The sequence below is a fragment of the Acanthisitta chloris genome, unplaced genomic scaffold (genome assembly GCF_000695815.1).
Source record: "Acanthisitta chloris isolate BGI_N310 unplaced genomic scaffold, ASM69581v1 scaffold2616, whole genome shotgun sequence".
Taxonomy (NCBI): Eukaryota; Metazoa; Chordata; class Aves; order Passeriformes; family Acanthisittidae; genus Acanthisitta; species Acanthisitta chloris.
In genome coordinates, this window is record NW_008678544.1 from 42,381 (window position 1) to 63,607 (window position 21,227).

Consider the following 21,227-nt stretch of genomic DNA (forward strand, 5'->3'; position numbering starts at 1 on the left):
AACTTTGCAGTGTGCTGCGTGGTAGCAGCTTCTGTTCCAAATAGTACATTACAGCTCAAGTAGCAACAAGAATCCTAGAATCCTAGAATCAACTGGGCTGGAAGAGACCTTCAAGATCATCAAGTCCAACCCTACTGTGGTTACTAGACCATGGCACTAAGTGCCACATCCAGTCTCAGCTTGAAAACCTCCAGGGATGGTGAATCCACCACCTCCCTGGGCAGCACATTCCAATGTCTGATCACTCTCTCTGTAAAAAATCTCTTCCTAATATCCAACCTAACCCTCCCCTGGCAGAGCTTGAGTCTGTGCCCTCTTGTCCTGCTGCTGGTTGCCTGGGAGAAGAGACCAACCCCCACCTGACTCCAACCTCCTGTCAGGGAGTTGCAGAGGGTGAGAAGGTCTCCCCTGAGCCTCCTCCTGAACACCCCCAGCTCCCTCAGCCTCTCCTCATGGCACTTGTGCTCCAGTCCCTTCACCAGCCTCGTTGCTCTTCTCTGGACCTGCTCCAGCACCTCAATATCCCTCCTGAACTGAGAGGCCCAGAACTGAGCACAGGATTCAAGGTGTGACCTCACTAGTGCCAAGTCCAGGGGCAGAATCATCTCCCTGGTCCTGCTGACCACACTGTTCCTGATCCAGGCCAGGATGCCATTGGGTCTCTTGACCAATGAATGCAAATTTCTTGGCCAAGAAGTGCAAAGAAACTCATTAACATTTACAAAGCATCAGCAGTTTATACAGATGTTTGCTCTTTTTTAAAGGCAATAAAAGTTGGTCTGTGACTACCTTTAAGGCAGCTCAGGGTATAGTACAAAGTGGCAGATACAAAGCTATCCTGGGACCCTATGGGATTCCAGAGCTCCTGTTTTAACTAAGTTTCAGTTCTGAAGTTGAACTGACAGAAAAGAATGTGATACCTTTGAAAATGACTTCAAACTTTTGTTTCTTCCCCCCCTTGGAGTGCCCTCATTACCATTCCACAAGTGCACAAACACTTCTGTGGTGGTTATGTCAAGGCTACAAACTCAGTCAACAGAGCTGAGCAGTATTTGAAGAGTCTGCAATGCTCTAAGAATCAACAATGAAACTTCCTCACTGAATGCACAGAAAATGCAGATTGCTGCATAATTCACATATGAAATTCACATTTCTATACAAATTCACCCACACTCATTTTTTCTCAAGTAAAAATCCAACACATCCAGTACTAAGACATGATAATTTAGGTAGCATAGATATGAAACAACAGTATTTTTTCTCAAATACCCTACCGAAGTGCAGCACTCTGTTTAATTAGGAAGCACTCTGCATGCAGTACACACTACACCCTCAAGTGCTAGTGGCAAATTCAGGATGCATTTCTCACCTTTTGATTCAAAATTGATTTCACAGCCTTCTCAACTTCAGAAAGATCATTGATGTCTACAGTCCAGACATGGGGCTTCCCAATGTAAACTTCAGCATAGGGGTGCTGAGATGTCAACTGAAAGGAAGATATTGGTAAAAATCAATGTGTCAAGATATCCTTTCCCCTGACTCTCTTAATCAGACTTTCTAGATGCAATGCACTAGGATAATGAAAGAATTCAGGTAGAATCTAGCACTCATCATCATTCCTTCTGAGTTGTCTTTAAATTTCAAGTGAATTTAGTGGAAAAACTGAAAATCAGATAACACAGATCACAAGTGACATACATGCACCTCTAATTTGTGGCTTTGATCCTCACAATGACCCATGTCACAGAAGACTTGATATTTACTGAAATGACCTAGACTGTGACTCTGCTTCCCCACAGCTCATCCACGGAGCCACCCTCCTTTTCCACAACCCATCAGTGACACCAGGCCTGGTTACACCTGCATGACTGGCTTCCAGAGAGGACATCCTCACCCTGTCTCTCCTAAACATCTCCAAAGTTCTGTGAGCAACAGTGAAGAAAGAGTAATTTCTATCACACGGGATGAGTTCTGACTCTCACTGCCGATAGTACAAGAGTAATTTGACCTTAGTAAAAAAGTATTAGCTGATATTTTGCTCACCATTTTGTCAGAAAACAAATTCAGTGAATACCTAAGCAGGTAACTAAGAAAAGCTGTATCAGAGTTGCCTTCACAACTAGCAGGACAGCACTAGAAGTAATTTTTGTGACAGGTTGCACATGGGTGAGAAGAACATGCAAATGAACACAACGAAAGGGAGTGAAAGCTACAGAAGAGGGGAGTGGTTCAGCCCAGCCTCAGGAAACAACTGCTTTTTACATAAATACCAAAAAACCCCACAGGATAGATTATTTATAGCCAGTGTTTAGACAGCTGCCTCTTTACGGTGCCTTTATGATCCAAAGCCATTGCAGAAGGTCTGAAGCAGGAAACGGCGTTTGTTGGGAAGAACCTTCTCCTGCACTAGGCAGACACTGCACTTGACCTGTTCCTCAAGTGAACACAGTTTGACTCTTAGAATTACTTTTAAAAAGAATTCTGTAGTTTTTAATTGCCTATTGCATTTTGCATACGGATGAGAGGTCAGTCTTATAGTTATATATGGGCTGAGCTAGCACAGACCTGTGGGAGCTCAATGCTGCAAGGACTCTGTGCAGGCTCTCACCTCCTGGCAGTGACTTGGGCTGCTCCTGCACACACACAGCTCCCACACCTGCCTACATTCACTGGCAGCCCACAGCACTCTGCTCCCATCAGCATATTTTAAATTCCTCCAAAAAGTCCAATGCTCCTGGAAGAATGACATAGTCTAACCTTCTTCCATATTATTTCTACTGCCACTAGAACTGTATGTACTTAAATAATTTGGGTTGCCAAGAATGAGTTCCCAGAGCACCTATGTCTGGACTTCACAGGCACATTCCTACTGCTTTCAGTAACAGCAAAAAACCTTCTACTGCACCTTCCAAAACTCTGACCACCACCCAGTGTTTTAAATTCCACACAGCTCTAGGAATTATTCCATAGACTGCAGTTTCTCTACCATCTCAGACAGACAGATGGCAACACTAAAGACAGGTCTGATCTGGAAGACAAACCACTAAACTTCTCAGGCTAGTACTTGGTTTAAGTATTAAGAGTAATTAGCAACATATTTTTACTGCACCAGTTATTCTGCATCTATACTACTGAAAACATTAAGACTATTTATTTCCTAATACTGAAATGCTTTAGTTAGCTGAGGCTTAATGTGTTAGATATTCAGGAGATGCTTCCTCTGTTTATAATTAAAAGCTGTAAAAATTCTTATAAAGTAGATTTGGAATTAATTTCGAATTTCAGGTCTTTCCTTTTTTCACTTCATAAAGGGAGCAAATGAAAGAAAGCACAGCCACAAGTACACATTTCAACTAGATTTAGCATACAATATTCTCTTTCTCTGGGGAGGAGCTGGGGTGGAATGGAAAAGAAATCAGTACAAATACTGAGACAAAACAAGATGCTTGAGGATGATTATTTTTTTTCCCTGTCTCTCTCCCCCATTTATCATGTCCCAAGATAAAACACTTGCTGACCTATTATGAAAACTGTAATTTCCAGTTTTTAAACAGTCTACAGGACCCTATCTTGGGGGTTAAGGGAACACTTTCCCCAAAATTCTGCCTGGAATAATAGAGAAATAGTTACTTGCAATGGTTACTTTACAAAAGTACTGAACACAGACTTCAAATTCATGTATGGATAATCATGTCACAGAACTACACAAGCTCTTTTTGTTCTCCTTTAACACTTGAAAAAATGGAGAGAAGCATTTAAGGACTTTCTTAATCCCAAAGAACCAGCACATGGATTACTGGCAATCGGATCTAACTGCACTTGTGAAAACCAGTTAGAGGAAAGGTTAGTCAGGACAGGTCAGCAGGGCATGTGAACACAGCAATATCCATGCTGGATACACATTATATTGCTTTGGACTAGAGCAGTCAATAGGATTATTTCTCTGTCCAAGTCAGGTGCACAGCATTTCTGTTAGTGCTGACACATGCCATTGGGATTTACCATGGCAAGCCAAGCACTGAAATTCCTACTAAGGAGTTAGATGGGTTCAGATTATTTACTGAGCCTGACCAGCTACAGTGTCTGGGCACAGAGCAACTGCAAATGAGACAAACAGTTGAGGGACTCACAGAAGAAAAGTTCTGGAAGGTGCCAAGCCCGAGGAGAAAGTTTAAACAGGCTTTTGTTCCCTCATTGCTGTCTCCTTTGTTAGAAACACAAGCTGTGAGAAAGGGCAAGTTTGAACTCATGTCCTGTACAAGCTGAATGTATAACAAGCTGAAAGGCAATTACAGTCCTGGATCATAAAATCATAAGGAATTTATGTTCCTGGTTTAAAATGGGAAACTGTCTTCTGCTTATCAACTAGTTGGCACTGCTCAGGACACAATTTATATGGCCTGAGCATGATCTGAATTGGGAATTACAGCTGTGCAAGGTTCTCATCATCTACATATTACCTAAGAGCTTTCTCTTAGGTAACTATGTAAAGAAAATATGTATATACACTTATGAACAAGCCACAGTCACAAACAAAAGTGCTAATGTCAGAAAAGGCTGCATGACTGTTAAATGCTTGGAAGTGCTACAGGCTGAATTTTACCTACACTGAAGAAGAAAAATATTCCAAAGTCAGTGCCAAGAAGAGGGGTAGTTTACTTAGCCTCATTCTTCTCTTACTAGAGTCTAAATACACAGGCTGTTTTGATAGCTTGAAGTTTGGTTTTCCTGTTCTCTTCAAGGGTCAGCTCTCCAAAAGCCTTCAGTGTTTAACCACAAACATGGTGGGCTGTGACCACTAATACCTTAGCTCAACAGTACCTTGAACAGGTTTTTTCTAGAGGAAAAAAAATATCCCAAACCACACAGAACCACCCACAAATACCATTTTCATAATTTACTTAAGCCTCTCTTGACTTCCTGCACAGTACATTGCAATGCCTGTTTCTTCAACGAAATAAACCCAATTTCAAACACATCCTGTATCAGATGATGATCTGTTCCCAGGTAGAACATCAGGTTTTCAAGAGAAACTTCAGTTTATGATGTATCAATAAGTAGCAGCAGAATGTAAGAAAATCTAGAGGCAAAGCTTAACAGTATGTTAATAAAAGCATTTTGATTATCATATAAAAATAAGGACTGATAATGCCATTGATGGCTAAAGAAAAAAATCCAGCTGCACACCTCTGGCAATAAACTTTGAACATTTATGCAATTTTTCCTACTATGTGTTAATAAATAAAAATCCACCATCATTTGCCGTAAGGAAAATACCAAGATAAAGTTTACCTCCCGGAGTGTTGGTTTGCCTTTGAAAAAATCTGTGTTTTTGCTACTTTTGGGTGGGTTGAATCTCAGATTTAGAAAAGCACATCAGGTTTGCCTTTGAAAAAGTCTGTGTTTTTGCTACTTTTGGGTGGATTGAATCTCAGATTTAGAAAAGCACATCCATTGGCAATAGCCTCTAGAGGAGCTGGGCCTTCGTATGGAAACCCTAGGCCAACGAACAGCTGAAAAACAGGAAACAAAGGCTATCTTAGTTTTTGTTATTTACAGAAACAGAAAGCTAAGAGCTAGTTTAAAATAAACAGTAACCCATTCTAAATGCACCAGCCTAAAAAAGAATGTAATGTTAAGAAGAAAATGGGAGAAAATCAACAGCTCACCCCCTCCCACCCAAACAGCAACGGAATGTCCTGTAAAACACATTTGACAATAATCTTCTGTAATGAGCTGAGGTGGTTTTTCATGGAGCTGAGGCAACAACAGACCCTTTCAGTTTGGTTTTCTGGGGTGGGGGAAGTTGGAGGTTTGATTGGTGTTGAAACTTCTGGGGCTTTCCTATACATCTGAGTTCTGATGCAACAACTTCATGGAACAGCTACACTACTGTTTCCCCCTCTCCCAGCCCAGCTAACCTGCTGGTTTGCCAACACCAACATGCTCCTAGCACACTTAATTAAAGGCTACTAATTAAAACGGTAGGTGGCAGCAAACATCAGCTGAAGACACTGTACAGAGGCAGCAAGAGCCTGCAGAGCCTTCAGAGGGTTCAACGCCTCCAAGGGAAACGAGGAAAAAAGCATCCAAAAGCTTTTCCTACAATCAGCTGAGGTTACAGGTGCTCTAGAAAAGGTAGTGATTTCTCCAAGGAAAAGACATTAAATGGTTTTTCAGAGTTGTCTGAAAAAATCTTGACGCCTTTCCTAGCACAGCATAGTTAAACCCCCTGAATTAGAGATAGGATTCTTCATCTTCATTTGAACGTCTGTGTATAATGGGAGAACTACAAGCTCTGATTTGTAAGAGCAATTTCTCAGCACTGCTGCATAACAATGTATATACAGAGAGCTACTGCTTTTTTCAAAGAAATAAAGCACAATCTTCATAACTATTAGGATCATGTATTCAGGATGTATGTATTCAAAGAGGTCAAATTACACTATTCTGCATTAAATCTTCTGCAACATGGAGATCATGTGAATGTATGAATTCAAAGAGGTCAAATTACACTGTTCTGCATTAAATCTTCTGCAACATGGAAATGAATCCTAGTAACAGAAGATTCACAGCTGGAGGCCCTTCCTGGGAGCTGATGCTAACACTGATGCATAAACCTGTAGTCAATGTATGAATTCAAAGAGGTCAAATTACACTGTTCTGCATTAAATCTTCTGCAACATGGAAATGAATCCTAGTAACAGAAGATTCACAGCTGGAGGCCCTTCCTGGGAGCTGATGCTAACACTGATGCATAAACCTGTAGTCATCTGGGAGCTGAACCTAACACTGATGCATAAACCTGTAGTCAGTCTTGTCATGCACAGGCACTGCAGCATCAATCCTCTCCAACCCATGGCAACAACAGTATAAATTTGGAGTTGGCTCATTTTAAAAAGCAAGTTAGCACTTCTCAGCATAGCTGAGGACATACAATTTTCACTTCATGGAGCTGAATATTGTTATTTCAGTTTCAATATTCAGGTTTAAAAAGTCGCCTACTTGCTAAAAGTTTCTCAGCTATCTCCCAGATTTACATCTTACAGAAACTCTTCAGTGGCTGATAAAAAGCAAAGAGATTGGAATACTATCTCCAGTAAAGCCACATTATATAAATTTGGGTTTTATATATGGCAAAAGATAGATTACCTTTCAGTCAGAAGAAATGTATGCTAAATTTGTCTCAAAGGAGGCTGAATTTACAGAAAGGTAATCTGAAAATAATGAATTATGGACAGGAAACCAATTCATGCAACCTGCACAAATTTATTTGAACTATTCCTTAGTTCAGGCAGAAAACCAGCTGAGAACCAGCAATTAGACCCATCTGAAGTATCAAGTCTCCTATGATCCTGTGTTTGTCTGTTATGTAGAGAACGCTGAGCTGTTTGCTTAGTTTTTCACTTTTTTAATAAACTGCTGCTGTGCACTGCTGAACAGTTCTGTGTCTGACTGGTCCATTTATTTAGGAGCAATCACCACAGGGAAAGAAACATGGGTTTATGTTTTGACAGCACCGAGCACACTGTCAACACTTAATCTATAATAAATAGCTTACCACCTGTTTCACATCCATTTCCCAACCTTACCTCTAAGCAGCACTGCACCTTTGAAGGAAGGAAGAAGGATGTGTCTGATCACTAGAACAGTGTGTGTGTGCATGCTGCCTCTTGGCCTGAGGTTGCAGCCTGTCTCACAGCTGTCTGCAACTCCTCCTAGGCCTTCCTCAGCCCTCCAAAATCTTCTATTACTCTCCATCACATTGTCACCAGGTCAGCTGAAATTCCCAAACTGAATATAGACCCTTCTCCTGAAAATTGCCCTTTACAAAGTGAAAGGTGTCCCTGCTCGTGACAGGGTGGTTGGAACTAGATGATTTTTTAAGTCCCTTCCAACCCAAAGCATTCTGTGAGTCTCTCTATGGTTAATGCTCCTTGGTTAGGGAGCCAATATTTTTGTATGGTACAAAGAGTAAAACTAAGAAATACCTTAAATGCCTCAAGAAAGTCACATTCATTATGATTAAAAGAGCAAGTACTGGTTGGGGAACACAAGACATTTCTGTAACTTGAGAGGCTCTAATTTGCTAATCCTTTGAATTACATGCAGTTTGGTATTTTCAGAAAGGCTAAAATAATCTGTCAAGGTACTTCCTAAAAGTATGCAACAAATACTGCACATCACCAATTGGAAAAGAAGTGACAAAAAGGTAGAAATAACAGTCAACAATTTTCAGGTACCAGTGAAACAAGCATCCCTCCTCCATACAGCTGAGTGTGAGGAAGAACAGGCTCTCTCCCACAAACCATAAAGATTTAGAACTGACAGTTTTTCACTATTTTGTGATATAAAAGTACACTGTTGCCTCCACCACACCATGGCTTTTAGGGTACTTTCTTATCAAACACTATGCCTGGTAACCCATTCCACCACGGAGAGGCATGGCTGAAGATCTATACTGCAAAACTCCAAATGTCACCATGTCGGCTATGTCACAGTGGGCACAAGCGGTGAAAAACACTAGCCCTGATCTTACTTTGTTAGCTGCAGCAGAACTGCTATGCAGAGTACAATTCCTTTATGCTTTACTGGTTTAGTGCATGAAACCATTTCATGTTCTCTGTGAGCATTTTTCTCACCTTTCAAATGTTTCTGAAAGCAGGAGCCATTATTTTTCATGCAGTGCTTTAGGTGGGCCCATGGCACAGTCAGCTCTGCATGGTGATGCCCCATGGGACACCATGATTGCCAGGAGGAGGTTACAGTACAAAAGTATATCTCAAGGGGTTAACAGAAAATAAATACAGATGTAAAATGATCATGGGAACAGCAGTGTGGGGTTTTTTACAAACCATTCCTTTTTAGTAAGGTCTGGCCAGCTACCCAGGTGTGTGTGTGCCCCTGTAGGTCTGCAGGAATCAAAAGAGGATCTGTATCTGCAATCTCACTTGCCCAACTCGAGTAAAGCAGGTGTGGAAACCCTTAAGCAGGAATACTTTGGTTTTCATAAAAAAAGGCTCCTCAGGAACCTTTTCTGCTTTTGCAATGAACTGAAACTCTGGTTTGGAATTTCAGACTTTTGGGTTGGCCACTCAAGCATCAGAGCAGTCAAAACACCACTTTTCTGATTATATTGTAGGCAGTCCTCTCACGGTGTAGTAATTAAGTGGAGACTTTCCTGAGACAAAAAGTGACTCAGAACCATTGCCATGAAAACACAGTGTGTTTTTGTGGTTTTTTTTTTTTTTTTTTTTTTGGAAACCACTGACTTTCAGTTGATAGTAAGAAATTAATTTGTGGAGTTTACAGCACCGTATCAGACTATTATTAAAATGAGGAAGTGAAAAAACATCCTTCCTAAATTATAGCCAAAAGTATAAAATAAGGAGTGAATGCTTTACTTCACTGACTGTAATTATGACTAGTTGAATATTTAAAAGAAAAATTTCATATTCCAGAGACTAAACGCTATAGTTCCATAAACAGGAGTATTTATTTTCTCCTCTCCCCTTTCATTTATTCTGTCAGGTTGGTAGGTTTATCACCACTTTTGTCTGCCTCCTTACTCAACTTTTATATTCTCTTCTGAACTACAGGCAGAAAAGTATAGCAAAGGTGAACTATCTTGCAATATTTTTCTCATGAATATAAAACACTTTCTGGAAAAGTCAATCCTTTTGTGATTGAAACAACTCGAAAATAGAATCACTAGTTAAATGTCTTTTCAGCTGATTTTGTGAAGTGTGTGGAAGTAAAAAGATCTATTACTTCATCACCAGCAGTATGAAAAAGAAGTTTGTTCTCCTGTTTCTGTCTAAACAGGGCGTTGCTCCTACTTTTATGAATCACCATTCTTAGTAAAAGAATTAGAAAAAAGTAAACTTAGTAAAAGAATTCAAACTGCCTCAAAAACTCACAGCGGCTTGAAGCAAAAAGTTGCATCAGAAACGTTCCTGAAAGGAGAAATATTTCTCAAGAATTCAATACTGGTTCTTCCAAGAGAGTCTGGTCCAACTCCTCCAGCTGCCCACTTGGCAAGGAGCCATGCAAGTTGGCAGGAAGGCTGCCAGCTCGCCTACCCTATTTTCCTCCGACGTGATGAATGGCTTTACATCTTCTCATTAGAAACTGCAGACATGTCTCGCTTTTGTCATGCTCTACACAGCTGAACTAGCCATGATGAATCTCAAACAGCCCCTCCTGCCTGGAAAACTCACTTATCCTGAAATGTGCTGCTTTACAGCACACACCAGAACGAAATGGCAGCTGCATGTTTCCGGGAATAACTGTGTCCTACACCACCTACTGCAGAGACCAAATACATTTTGGGAACGCAAAGCTCTGATTAAGAATCACAACTGAGCTGTCACCTATTGGTATTTTGCTGTCTAAGGACAAAATGAAGCAGTGCAACACAAACTGACACTTCGGAGTACGCTGAACCATGTGATTTGCTAAATTATTATGTAGCTCTCACTTTCTGAAAACCAGAACATTTGTCAGCTGACCTAACAAAAACTTGCTAACACAGTGCTGAAATCGCATGCAATGACAGACAATCCTTGCCCTTGGTCTCAAAACATCTGAAAGTTTCTGGAAGCTTAAAGACAAAGGTTGCTGCCTGGAGACAGCAACAGCAGCCCTGGATGGTTCAGGCAAGCATTGTACCCACAGATGTTCCCAGCCCAGAGTTACAGCTCTGATTATCCACACACTTGCAGCACACGGATAGTCTGGTGACAAAACCCCATAACTAAGTTCATTAGGGGACTCTGGTCATGTTGCCTAGTGAATAAAGTGATTATGATCAAAAAGTGTCCTTAAACATCACTGGATGCATGTGCACACACACAAGGGGCTCCTCAGGGCACAAAGCTCCCATTCAAGTCAGCTTGATTTTTGTGGCAAACCTGCACTTATTTTAGCAATTCAATCCGTGACCCATTTGGTATAAACACAATTGACCCACACAGACAGCAGATGGCCAGCAGTGACAGGTGAGCAGTGTTTTATACCAAGCCAAGTTCAAGTACTGTCTCTTTGAGGGCATCAGAATCTGAATGTACAAGCAACAAGAAGACTTAGAGCAAGAATGTCTGTTGATCTACACTGACAGGTAACCATATGCTAAGGCAGAACAGCCTGAGTACCTATGAGATACTAAGATTCAGCTAGCAAAGAGTAAAAACCACACCACCCCCAAAATCCACCTCCAACTGAAACCATCCAAACAAATTATGTAGTAAATCTCAGTTTCCACTTTCAGTCTCAGGGTGCTGATGTTTTACTTTTTGTGTTCAATTAGGTATATTGAAACAGTATTAGACAGGAATAATGAGCAAAATTCATGATGAAGTAAGCCATATTTAATTTGATTTCATTGCAACTTCAGAAATACATTGCACTCCCATTTCCCTGACAATAATAAGCAGAAGGAGATGGACTCTTAATGGCTTATCATCAAGGCAAAGTTTTGTTAGCCTGACTGCATCATAAATAAATAACTTCCTTAAAAAGGAAAACAGCTCTTGCCATTTGCAAACCTGCTAACAGAAGTTCAGGAAAGTCAGATGAAAATACTGTTTGCAGACTTCGTTTTTTTAAAAAAATTAAGAAAGATTGCATTAAAAAGGTAATACTGATAAAACTGATTTTCTGATACACAGGGCTCTGAAACACATCATGTTTTTGTCAGTGCCACCTACCAAAAAATGCAGCAAATTCTTAAAGGATTTTCCCCATTGTTATGAAGGAAAAAACCCTGACCATAACCAATGCACAACAATAGTATAGAAAACCATTAAAATCTAAAATGCTAGTAGGGCTCCAACAACAGCAGAGCACAGATCCAAGCTTTCCACCAAAACCTTTCCGTGAAAAATAAGCAACTTCCTATCTCAGGAGCACTTCACATCCATGAGACAGTCCTTTCCATCTGATACTGCAACTACTGGTCCAAACTGAGAGAAACTGCTCTGCTACTTCTGTGCCACAAAATCCACATAACTAAGCTGCATAACGTGTAGCTATCAACTTGAATGATAAACTGAATGTTTTTCCATTGCATCTTAGAGCAAATCTAACCACTAACAGCTAGATGAGCTACCTAGGTTAATACTGAAAAACAAGTTTTTTAATGTGATACATGTCAGGTGGCTGATAAAGAATTAGAGGAAGACTTGGCTAAACGTAACTATTATCATGAACTGTTATTTGTCACTTACAAGGACTTCAGTAAGTCAGGAAGTCCACTAGCTTATTTTACTATTTCAGTGGCTAGAACACACGGGTTTTTTTCACTGTTCATGCTTGGGGTTACTACAAGGTCAATATTCTTCCCACATTATGATTAACACAGGGATTTCATACTCCACACAGGCAAAGGCTGTGTAATCTCAGATTATCTGTGACGGAAGTAAACGTTGACTTTTTAATATGCAACATGATGTGTATCTGTATGCACCAAGTACATACACAGTGGTTGCCTCTAAAAACTCTTAATTTACCAACAGCTGTCACACAGAGATGTCAAATTACCATCATTTTCCCAAGTACTTAAAACCAGGAGATCTCTGCAGCCGTGTGGGAAGCCTGGGAGGTGCTTGCTATTTTCTTTTCTTTTTGAAATAGATTTTTTTCTGTGAATGTGCACAGCAAGAAACTATCAACAGTGGGTTTTTTAAGTAGATTTTTTTCTGTGAAAGTGCACAGCAAGAAACTATCAACAGTGGTGCACTTCCACTGACTTTCCTAATTTTAAACACACAGCTCCCTTCTTTCACCAACTTGAAGTTAAACATCCTATTTAAATGTAATCTGCTAAAGTGTTTTACTGTTGCAAAGCGTCACAAAGATTACAGGAGAGCCACAGGATCCTGACAAAGCATTCCAACTGTGGAGACACAAGTTTGTTTATCTCAATGTATATACTGTCCATTATCTTGAGCTGCCTTGACTCTGGAGCCACAGGCAAGGCACATCACAAAAAGCATGCTCTTTTGCTCACTCTCTCTGCACAGCTGAAGCAGAGGAAGGAGCTGAATGGCAAATGAAGTGCTTGCTTTTCTCTTCTCCCTGAGAGAGCAGGGTCGCTCTAGGTTAAAGTCACTGGTAGGGCAGAGCAAGCATGAGACCGTACAGCCTTCAGATGTTACCTAACTTTGACCCCAGGGATGTAAAACAAAGCACATTCTCAGCTGATAATCTCCTTGAGCTGAATATCACATTTAAGAAAATGAAAAATGCACTTATCCCTGTTTCTCAGGCTGGTTGTTAAATGTGACTGTAGGTTGTCATCCCAATTTTCTAATAATAGCTGTCAATCCACAAAACATGGACATGATGAAAAATGTATTCTCAGCACACAGAAGACAACTTAAGCTCCTTTACATTTGATCATTTTTTTTCCAGTGCTTTTCAATTAGGAGCCTATTCATAGGAGGTGAAATGCCTGCACTTCAGGCACTATCTGGGGCTATTTTTGCCACCACTCCTGCTTGACAAACTTACTTTGGTTTCTCTCAGTAGAAACTGCAAATCCCTCCCGCTGAGTATGCCATGGTTCTTGACATAGCCAGGAATGTACATGGTGCTTGTCCCATGAACAGTGCCATGGACCTCCATATAGGTGTGGATGACATCCAGATAAGCCTTCTTGTCCTGAAATGGCAATGATAAAATATTTTCAGCCTTTACAAATTTGAAGCAGCAGTATTCAATCACAGCTGGGTTTTATCTCCTCTACCACCAAAGCCAGGATCTTCTTGTGAAGGAGGAGTGATGAAGTTCACTCATTCTTATTTGATTTCTATAATATCTGATCTTTCATTACATTATTATGTTGGTTTTTATTAGACTGGAAGAAAACTGCAGCTTTTCAATTCAATACCAAGGTCCTCTTAACTTCCAATTGGACAAAACTCAGCACACCATCAGACAGCTGTAATCTCAGCATGCCTACATAATATTTGGCCTAAAAACCACTGAAAACTCATTTTGAAATAGCAATTTTTCACTGTTTGTCAGATGCAAAATAATTAGTTTATCTTCTTTGTGAAGCAAAGGGTGAATGTCACCTTATCAAGATACAGACTTGCCAACTGATAACTGAGCACACATCTTTATCTAAATACCCCATATGTGAGTCCCATGAGGGACAAATATTCCACTTACCTAAACTTTTAAAGGCATTTAAGAAAAGACCCAAAGAAGAGTAATGACTTTAGTGTTGCATTTATAAAAAAGAAATTAAGGAAAAAAACAGTACACCATCCTAGTTTGCAAACAAGAATTACTTTAATTTTCAATGCCATATGCTTTTTGAGTTTTAAAGACTACTGGCATTCCAAAGGCAATTAGCTGAAGACTGTATTTACAGGCAGTAGCAGCACAGATCAGGAGACTTTCCCTCAATATTTGCACATACTCTTAGTAATAGCTCTAAAATCAGGCAACAAGTTTCTACACTTCTTGGCAGCAACTGAGTGTTTCAGAATTCGACTTTCACTCACTATTTTTGTCATGTAAATTCTGTACACTGCTCCACTACAGCATTGTGGAGTCCTAAACTGGGCAGCAATTCTACTGAAGTTCATAGAAAGGGCAAAGAGACTGGGGAAAATCCTGTCTTTTCAAATCCTGGAGGAGCACTAAGGTGTCAGGCCTAGGTGAATGAATGCTATCACTTCTCACAGCTTCCTTGCTAACTCAGTTGTTGCTACACATTCGAATGCACAGGGTATTTAATGCACATGACAATGGGCTCAGCCTGCTCTGTGCTGACCCTGTTTGTGCTGAAGTGGATGTGCTGCCTCATTACCAAATCGCCCTGTTCAGGCTGCTATGCCAAGGCTGCCCCAGCCAGACAATGTCCTGGGCTAAGTATTACATAAAACAGCCAACAAACGAAGACAAAGATGCTTTCTGTTCCATGTGGCTGCTGTTATTTTTAATGAATACAAAATATTCAGAAAACTAAAAGCCTGCTCTATTTTTGACTTTTCTTCAAATATGAATTACTCCAAAAGAGATGTTCCTCATGTTATTGGTAAAGTCAAACAGTGCAATTAGAAACTGCTGAAAGCTCATATAGTTTGTTAAGAGATAATCTGTTTAGAACAACTCTTTTGGAAATGTACAGGAGAAATGCAATGGTGCAGCTTGGCTTTCTTTCCAGACTGCAGCAGTGGTCAGTTGCTGGAGGACACCTGAATCCTGACTGCCTGGCTTCTAGCACATCCACAGCCTAGGAGTTAGCCCCCAGGGTTCTGCATGGGAAGAGAAGGCAAGGAAGCACAGGACATGATCTGTGTGTAGTAAGAACACCAGAGCATTTGCCCCAGATTTAATTTGTCCACAACACAAAATCCAAGGAGATGAACACACTCTAACTCCTGAAAAATCTGAGAAGCAAGCAGCTAGAGAACAAAACCAGGATTACCTAAAATTGGGCTTCTTTTAAAGACTTCAGTGGCAATTCCACAAACCTGTTAGAGAATATTTAGCTGCTCTAAAATAAACGTTGATGTTTGAATTTGACATTGAAATTGTTTAGCCTTTACAATCTTTCAAATGGTTCCTGAGGAACTGCCTTACTGACTGTAGAGCTGTTGAAGATTTTATATTGGTTCAAAAAGCAACTATGGAAGAAAAATCCATGCGCCATTATAAAACAGATACCCACAATGTTTGGCCCAAGAAGTCCATGAGCTCAGTCTCTGGTGGCTGTGAAACATGCCTGATTTCCCTTTCTTCCTTACATTTCAAGTTTTGGGAGTCAGAATATTAAACTAGATAAATCATTGATCTGAACTGGCCTTGTCGACACTTTATCATCTTCATGAGCTCATTTTCAAGGATGAATGTAAAATGGACCAACTGTTTACATGTGATGCCAATAAAAATCTAGTGGAATTCTCAAAAGGATCTCTGAAGCTGCCCCCAACATGGCCTCAATTGCCCCCAGCATGCAGTAGTATTTTGGGGGACAGAGTGAGGGCTTTTACTTAAATCTCTTAATGTTTTAAGTCATAAGGACATGTAAAAATATTCCCGATAAATTCTAATTGTGACCAGAGACACAAGTTATATTTAAAATTAATATATAGCCAAACAATACAATTTAGGAAGCCAAAGCAAAAGCAGTGATAAAATCAGCATGTTTTAAGCATCTCTGCATGTGCAAGCAAGACATTAACCGTCCATAACCTTAACTGGAAACGTTACTCAACCGTATGACTGACTTCCTTCCTGATTCAGTCTAAAAGCACAGAAAAAACATTTAGTATACCAAACAGAATCAAAGCCCAAACACCCCCTTACTTCTTTATTTCCTTATTTATTTCCAAGACAAAAGCAAGTGCTGTTATAATCAGCTATGAAGCACCATAAAAATACTATTAGCACCTTATGCCTTACCCAAATCTCACTAATATTTGTCTCCTTTTGCAATTAAGTAGTCCTGAATTTCCTTATTCCTTTCAGAAAAGTGGTATTTTGGATCATGAAAGTATATATTCTAAGAAGTCACTTCACAAACATAATCAGGACATGTAATCTAATTCTAAACATTACAAACACTGAATTGGAAATTGAGAGAGTGTAAATATGGCATTTATAAATAGAAAGGCTACAAGTAAACATTGTGACTTGCAAGCTAAACATCAACATTCCTTCAACTATTTATCCATTTCCTGAGTTTGCTTGCTTGGGAGCAGATATAATTATTCTTTTACCTTAAATCACTTGACAGTAAACTCCAGATGAATTCTAAGAGACAAGGCCATGAGCTGCTGGCTAGTAGTGCAAACCCAACATTCTCTGCAGATTGTATCAGTCTGCACTATTCACCCATGCCTGCTGTCCATTCTGCAAACCCAGACTTCGAGTGTGGAAGATAACCACATCAAAAAGCAAATTATTTCTCCTCAGAAGCAAAATGGAAGTATAATAATGAGTAACAGCTATACAAACCTTTTCTGAAACAATTTTTCAGCAGCTAAAATAAACATGCCATTCAGGAAAGTACTTTCTGTTGATCACTGACTGCAGAACTGTTATTACTGTTCATCAATCATTTCCACCTACTTTTAAAAGCATCCTGATAAGGCTCTTCTCATCAAAGAAATCAAGTGACAACTGTCTGACAAAAAAAAAAAGTTGACAAGACAGTATGAAATTTGGTGGGTGACAAATTTAAATATAAAAGCTACAAAAATACGTGGTAGAAACATGATGCACTAAGAACTAAACTCTGCTTTTAGTTTTCTCCACGTAGATGGTGGTAATTAACAACTCTGCTTTACCATCAGATTGTCAAGGTAATGACAGTGTTTTGCAATTCTGGACCATCTGGGTACCCTCAAAGAACACCATAAATTCAGCACTGAATACAACATACACAGAACTACAGGCCAATTACATTACAGAAGAGCTTGATTCAGAGTCCTAACAGCTTTATGGGTTGAAAGTTCAGGCTGGAAAATGTCTGTAATTCAGACCATATATTCAGTTTGCTTTCATACACTGAAAAATTCTGAAGGCAATGGCTTTATAAAGCTTGACAAATGTAATTCAGAAAAGTAAGTACTGGCATACATCTTCATGTATATCCTAAATGCACACTGTGAAGTCTAGAAGTCCTAACATCTGGGTGCTTATCTGTTGAAGTCTCAAGCCAAAAGTAAGCCAAAATGCAGTGTACATGCAATGTATGACAATTGAGATTGTGACACAAACATAATCTCTGTTCGAGAACTGTCAGACTCTCAAAGACTTTTCAAGACATCCTTGAATAATGAAAATCCTGTCTACCAGGGAGCTAGAAGAGAGCACAAAGGCTGGGGAATATTAAGAGAGTTAAATACAGACAGTGTTTAACTGTAACAGATTTACAGTGGTAAATCACAAAGTACAATGCCTCTTGGAGCTCTGACATGAAATTTCCAAACTGCATTTATAAATGGATCTGGAGAGGATGCAGGGACTCATGACTAGCAAGTGTGAATTCTACTGTAAACAAATTACCTGAAACTTAACTAAAGTGTTAACTATGTAAACATATACAACCATCAAAATTAGAATAGTCTATTCTTCCTATCCACCAAATTGCTGGTGTTCTCTGAAGAGCCAAGCAGCACATAGAAACTCTTTAAAGTTAATGAAATCTCTCTGGGAAAGACTGGAAATCACTGATGTGAATGAACAGTCATCATGTGAAAGAGAACAAAAATATGCTGTCAGTGCTATTCAGAGTGGCAAAACTCTTTAACTTCAAAATGTTGCAGAAAAACATCGGAATATTGAACACTTGGGGGTTTCAAGCTTTTGAAAAAGATCTCTCAGCAATCTTAGGGACAGAATGACTAGGAACAGAATATCCAATAAATTCAATACAACTAGTCACACACATGTTGAAAACCCCCTGAGCTAAGCAGTGTCACTCAAGAAAGAAGACTCTGCATTATGATAATATCTGATTATGGTCCATGAAAAAATCAGCCCCATGTTCAGTAGCAGTCAGTGTACCCACCAACCAAGTAATTGATAGGAATTATCTGGGAAGGAATTGAGAAATTAAGAGAATGTTATTGAACTGTTCTATAAAAGCTGTTCTGTCCCTCCTCAGACACCCCTGGGCTTCTGGTCCCTTTTCTCAAAAGGAAGCTCAAAACACTGGGCAGTGTTCTGAGAGGGGTAAAGGAAGACCCAAGTTACAGGATGGTTTCCACTGTTACACCCAGAAATCTGTAACAAATTCATTAACAATTCTTCAGTTTGAGAAAGACAACTTGACAGAATATGAGAGAGGTCTGCAAACCCATAACTGGCATAAAGAAACAGTGACTGACTATTCACAATGTTTTATACAAAGGAAGCCAAACCGAGCTCCTAAGGGGCAAAAAATACAAAGTTAACAATTCCTCCTGCAACAGGTCAGAGATTTGCAGAGGCAAAAAGGTTTGCATAGGTTCATGACCAAGCAAGTACTCTGAAGTCACTTCTCACTGAGACTTCAAAAATGTGTCAACAGACAGTTTGTCAATAGAAAAACAGATTCAGAAAACAGCCTGAATTAGAAAAGCGAGAAAAAAAGAGAGTGAATATGCAAAGGAAAATTATGTAACTTTGCCATGCTCTTGCTCTTCCCTGAATGTCCATTTATGGCTTCTTTTTTCAGGCATCTACCCTATATATCTCTGCATAAAAAACACACATTGGCACATATATATGACTTCTTTGCACATACATAATTCTTGCACAAAGAATGAATAAAACATCTCAGTGAAGAGCTGAATTCTACAAGCTCTGCCAGAAATTCTTCTTCAGTTCCCTATCCTCATCTTTATCTATTTCATTTATCATTTCTTGCAGTTCATCCATGAAGATTTGAATTTTTTGAACACTGAGGTTTTTATAAGATTTGAAAATTTCATTGGCATGCAATGTACACTGACACCTAAGCAGGAAATTCCTGTCCTTTGCATGGAAATTTCCAGAACTAACCATCAGACATCCCTGTGCACTGTAAGTGCTGAAGCAGAAGAGTGCAGGGGTACAGAAGAAAATAGGAAGTGGGACCACAAGAAGAAAAGGTTGTGTTGGTTTTGTGCTAACCAAATACTAGTAGATGATTGTGTTAAAAGGTACTGTAAGACCTCACTTATTCATTTTGCAGCTGAAGAGTTCTGCAAAGTGAGAAGCTGATCACTGACCTGTCTGAAAGGCAAACACTCATGGCAAACACAGTTTTCTTTCTTTCTTCATGAGAATAAACCTTTCAAAGTGTACATACATGTATACTCATTTACTGCACCTCTAACTGCTCATTCGCTTTGATTTACTTGGCTTTTTGATCCATACTTCTCTCAGAAGTAAATGGTCAAATGCAGAAATGTTGCTGAACTAAAGTAAGAGAGAAAAGGTGAGAAGCATCTTTTGTCCCTTTCCTTATGTTTCTTTTTGCTTAAAAATTGAAATGAAGTGTTCACTCCAGGTACATGGCCTATGGTTTAGGGCTTACAATGGAGTGACAGGTTAATGGCTGGACTTGATCTTAAAGGTCTCTTCCAACCTTGATGATTCCACATTGCTGAATATGGAGTACAAAAACCAATCAGAAGGAAGGGAAGTCAACACTGCCAGCAATGTGAGACTGATCTCTGGCTGTAACAGAACTACTCTTGCAAGTATAATTTTTCCTCTCCGACTTTCCTCCCACTTCATGCAAGAGGACATATGATGGGGAAATTACATGTCACCTGGAGCTATAAGAATAGCCTTGGCAATGTGCTCTGCCATTGAGAACAAGTTAAAAGTAACTAATTAAAATCTCCAAATCTTCAGAACTTGTTATGCAGCAGTACATATTTAAGAAAAATCCTCATCTCGTCAAGTGGCATTAGGAACAAAGTCACACATTATTTTGCTTTTAAATATACAAATACTTCTACGACAGCTCTAATACACTGTAATAAAATACTAAAGCAATCATCATACACTTGTAGGTTATGCATTGATGGCTATTTTCTGATACAAGCAACATTCTGACTTCTCTCACAGCACCCGACAAAAACCAAATAGCAAATAGTGCAAAATGAACCTCGACCCTTTCTTCTTTCTAGGATTAAGGGTAAAATCAGTGGAATATTTGAAGGAAATTTCAGGAAGAAGAACAAAGAAAAGACTTAGACTGAAATGAGCTACGGCAACATGAAAGGCTTCAAACATTCTCTTTTAATTGAAATGTTCTATAATTAAAGCCAATTTTGCTAATGGACAGCATTATGGGTTTCACTCACATTTTATTCATTCCTTTTTTTTTTTTTCACTTTGGCCAAGATAAGACTTTCTTTACTCCTTAGTACTGCCAGAATCGCAAACAAAATTCCAAACCTTTGATTACAACAAACACATTCAAAACTTGGCAAATGTTGCCCTTGATAATTTACCTAACATGCTGGTTTGGGCTGGGGTAGAGTCAATTTTCTTCACAGTGGCTAGTCTGGGGCTATGCTTTGGATTTGTGCTGGAAACAGTGATGATAACAGAGATGTTTTTGTTGTTGCTGAGCAGAGCTTACACAGAGCCAAGGCCTGGCCTTTTCTCATACTGCCATGCTGGCAAGGAGTTGGGGGTGCATAGGAGATGGGGAGAAGACACAGCTGGGACAGGTGACCCAAACCGACCCAAGGGATATTCCATACCATAGGACATCATGCACAGTA

General features: G+C 39.6%; 1 protein-coding gene across 1 annotated transcript in view; it reads right to left on the reverse strand.

The window, feature by feature from the left end:
* The window catches only part of MGAT5 (mannosyl (alpha-1,6-)-glycoprotein beta-1,6-N-acetyl-glucosaminyltransferase), a gene marked incomplete at its 5' end in the record, with an annotated part of 43,198 nt that overhangs the window by 5,280 nt on the left and 16,691 nt on the right, over window positions 1-21,227 (reverse strand). The window contains 4 exons of the mRNA XM_009076916.1: window positions 1,370-1,486; window positions 5,293-5,312; window positions 5,387-5,513; window positions 13,513-13,662. Of these exons, the coding sequence (XP_009075164.1) occupies window positions 1,370-1,486; window positions 5,293-5,312; window positions 5,387-5,513; window positions 13,513-13,662 (414 nt within the window). The remainder of the gene's footprint in view (window positions 1-1,369; window positions 1,487-5,292; window positions 5,313-5,386; window positions 5,514-13,512; window positions 13,663-21,227) is intronic.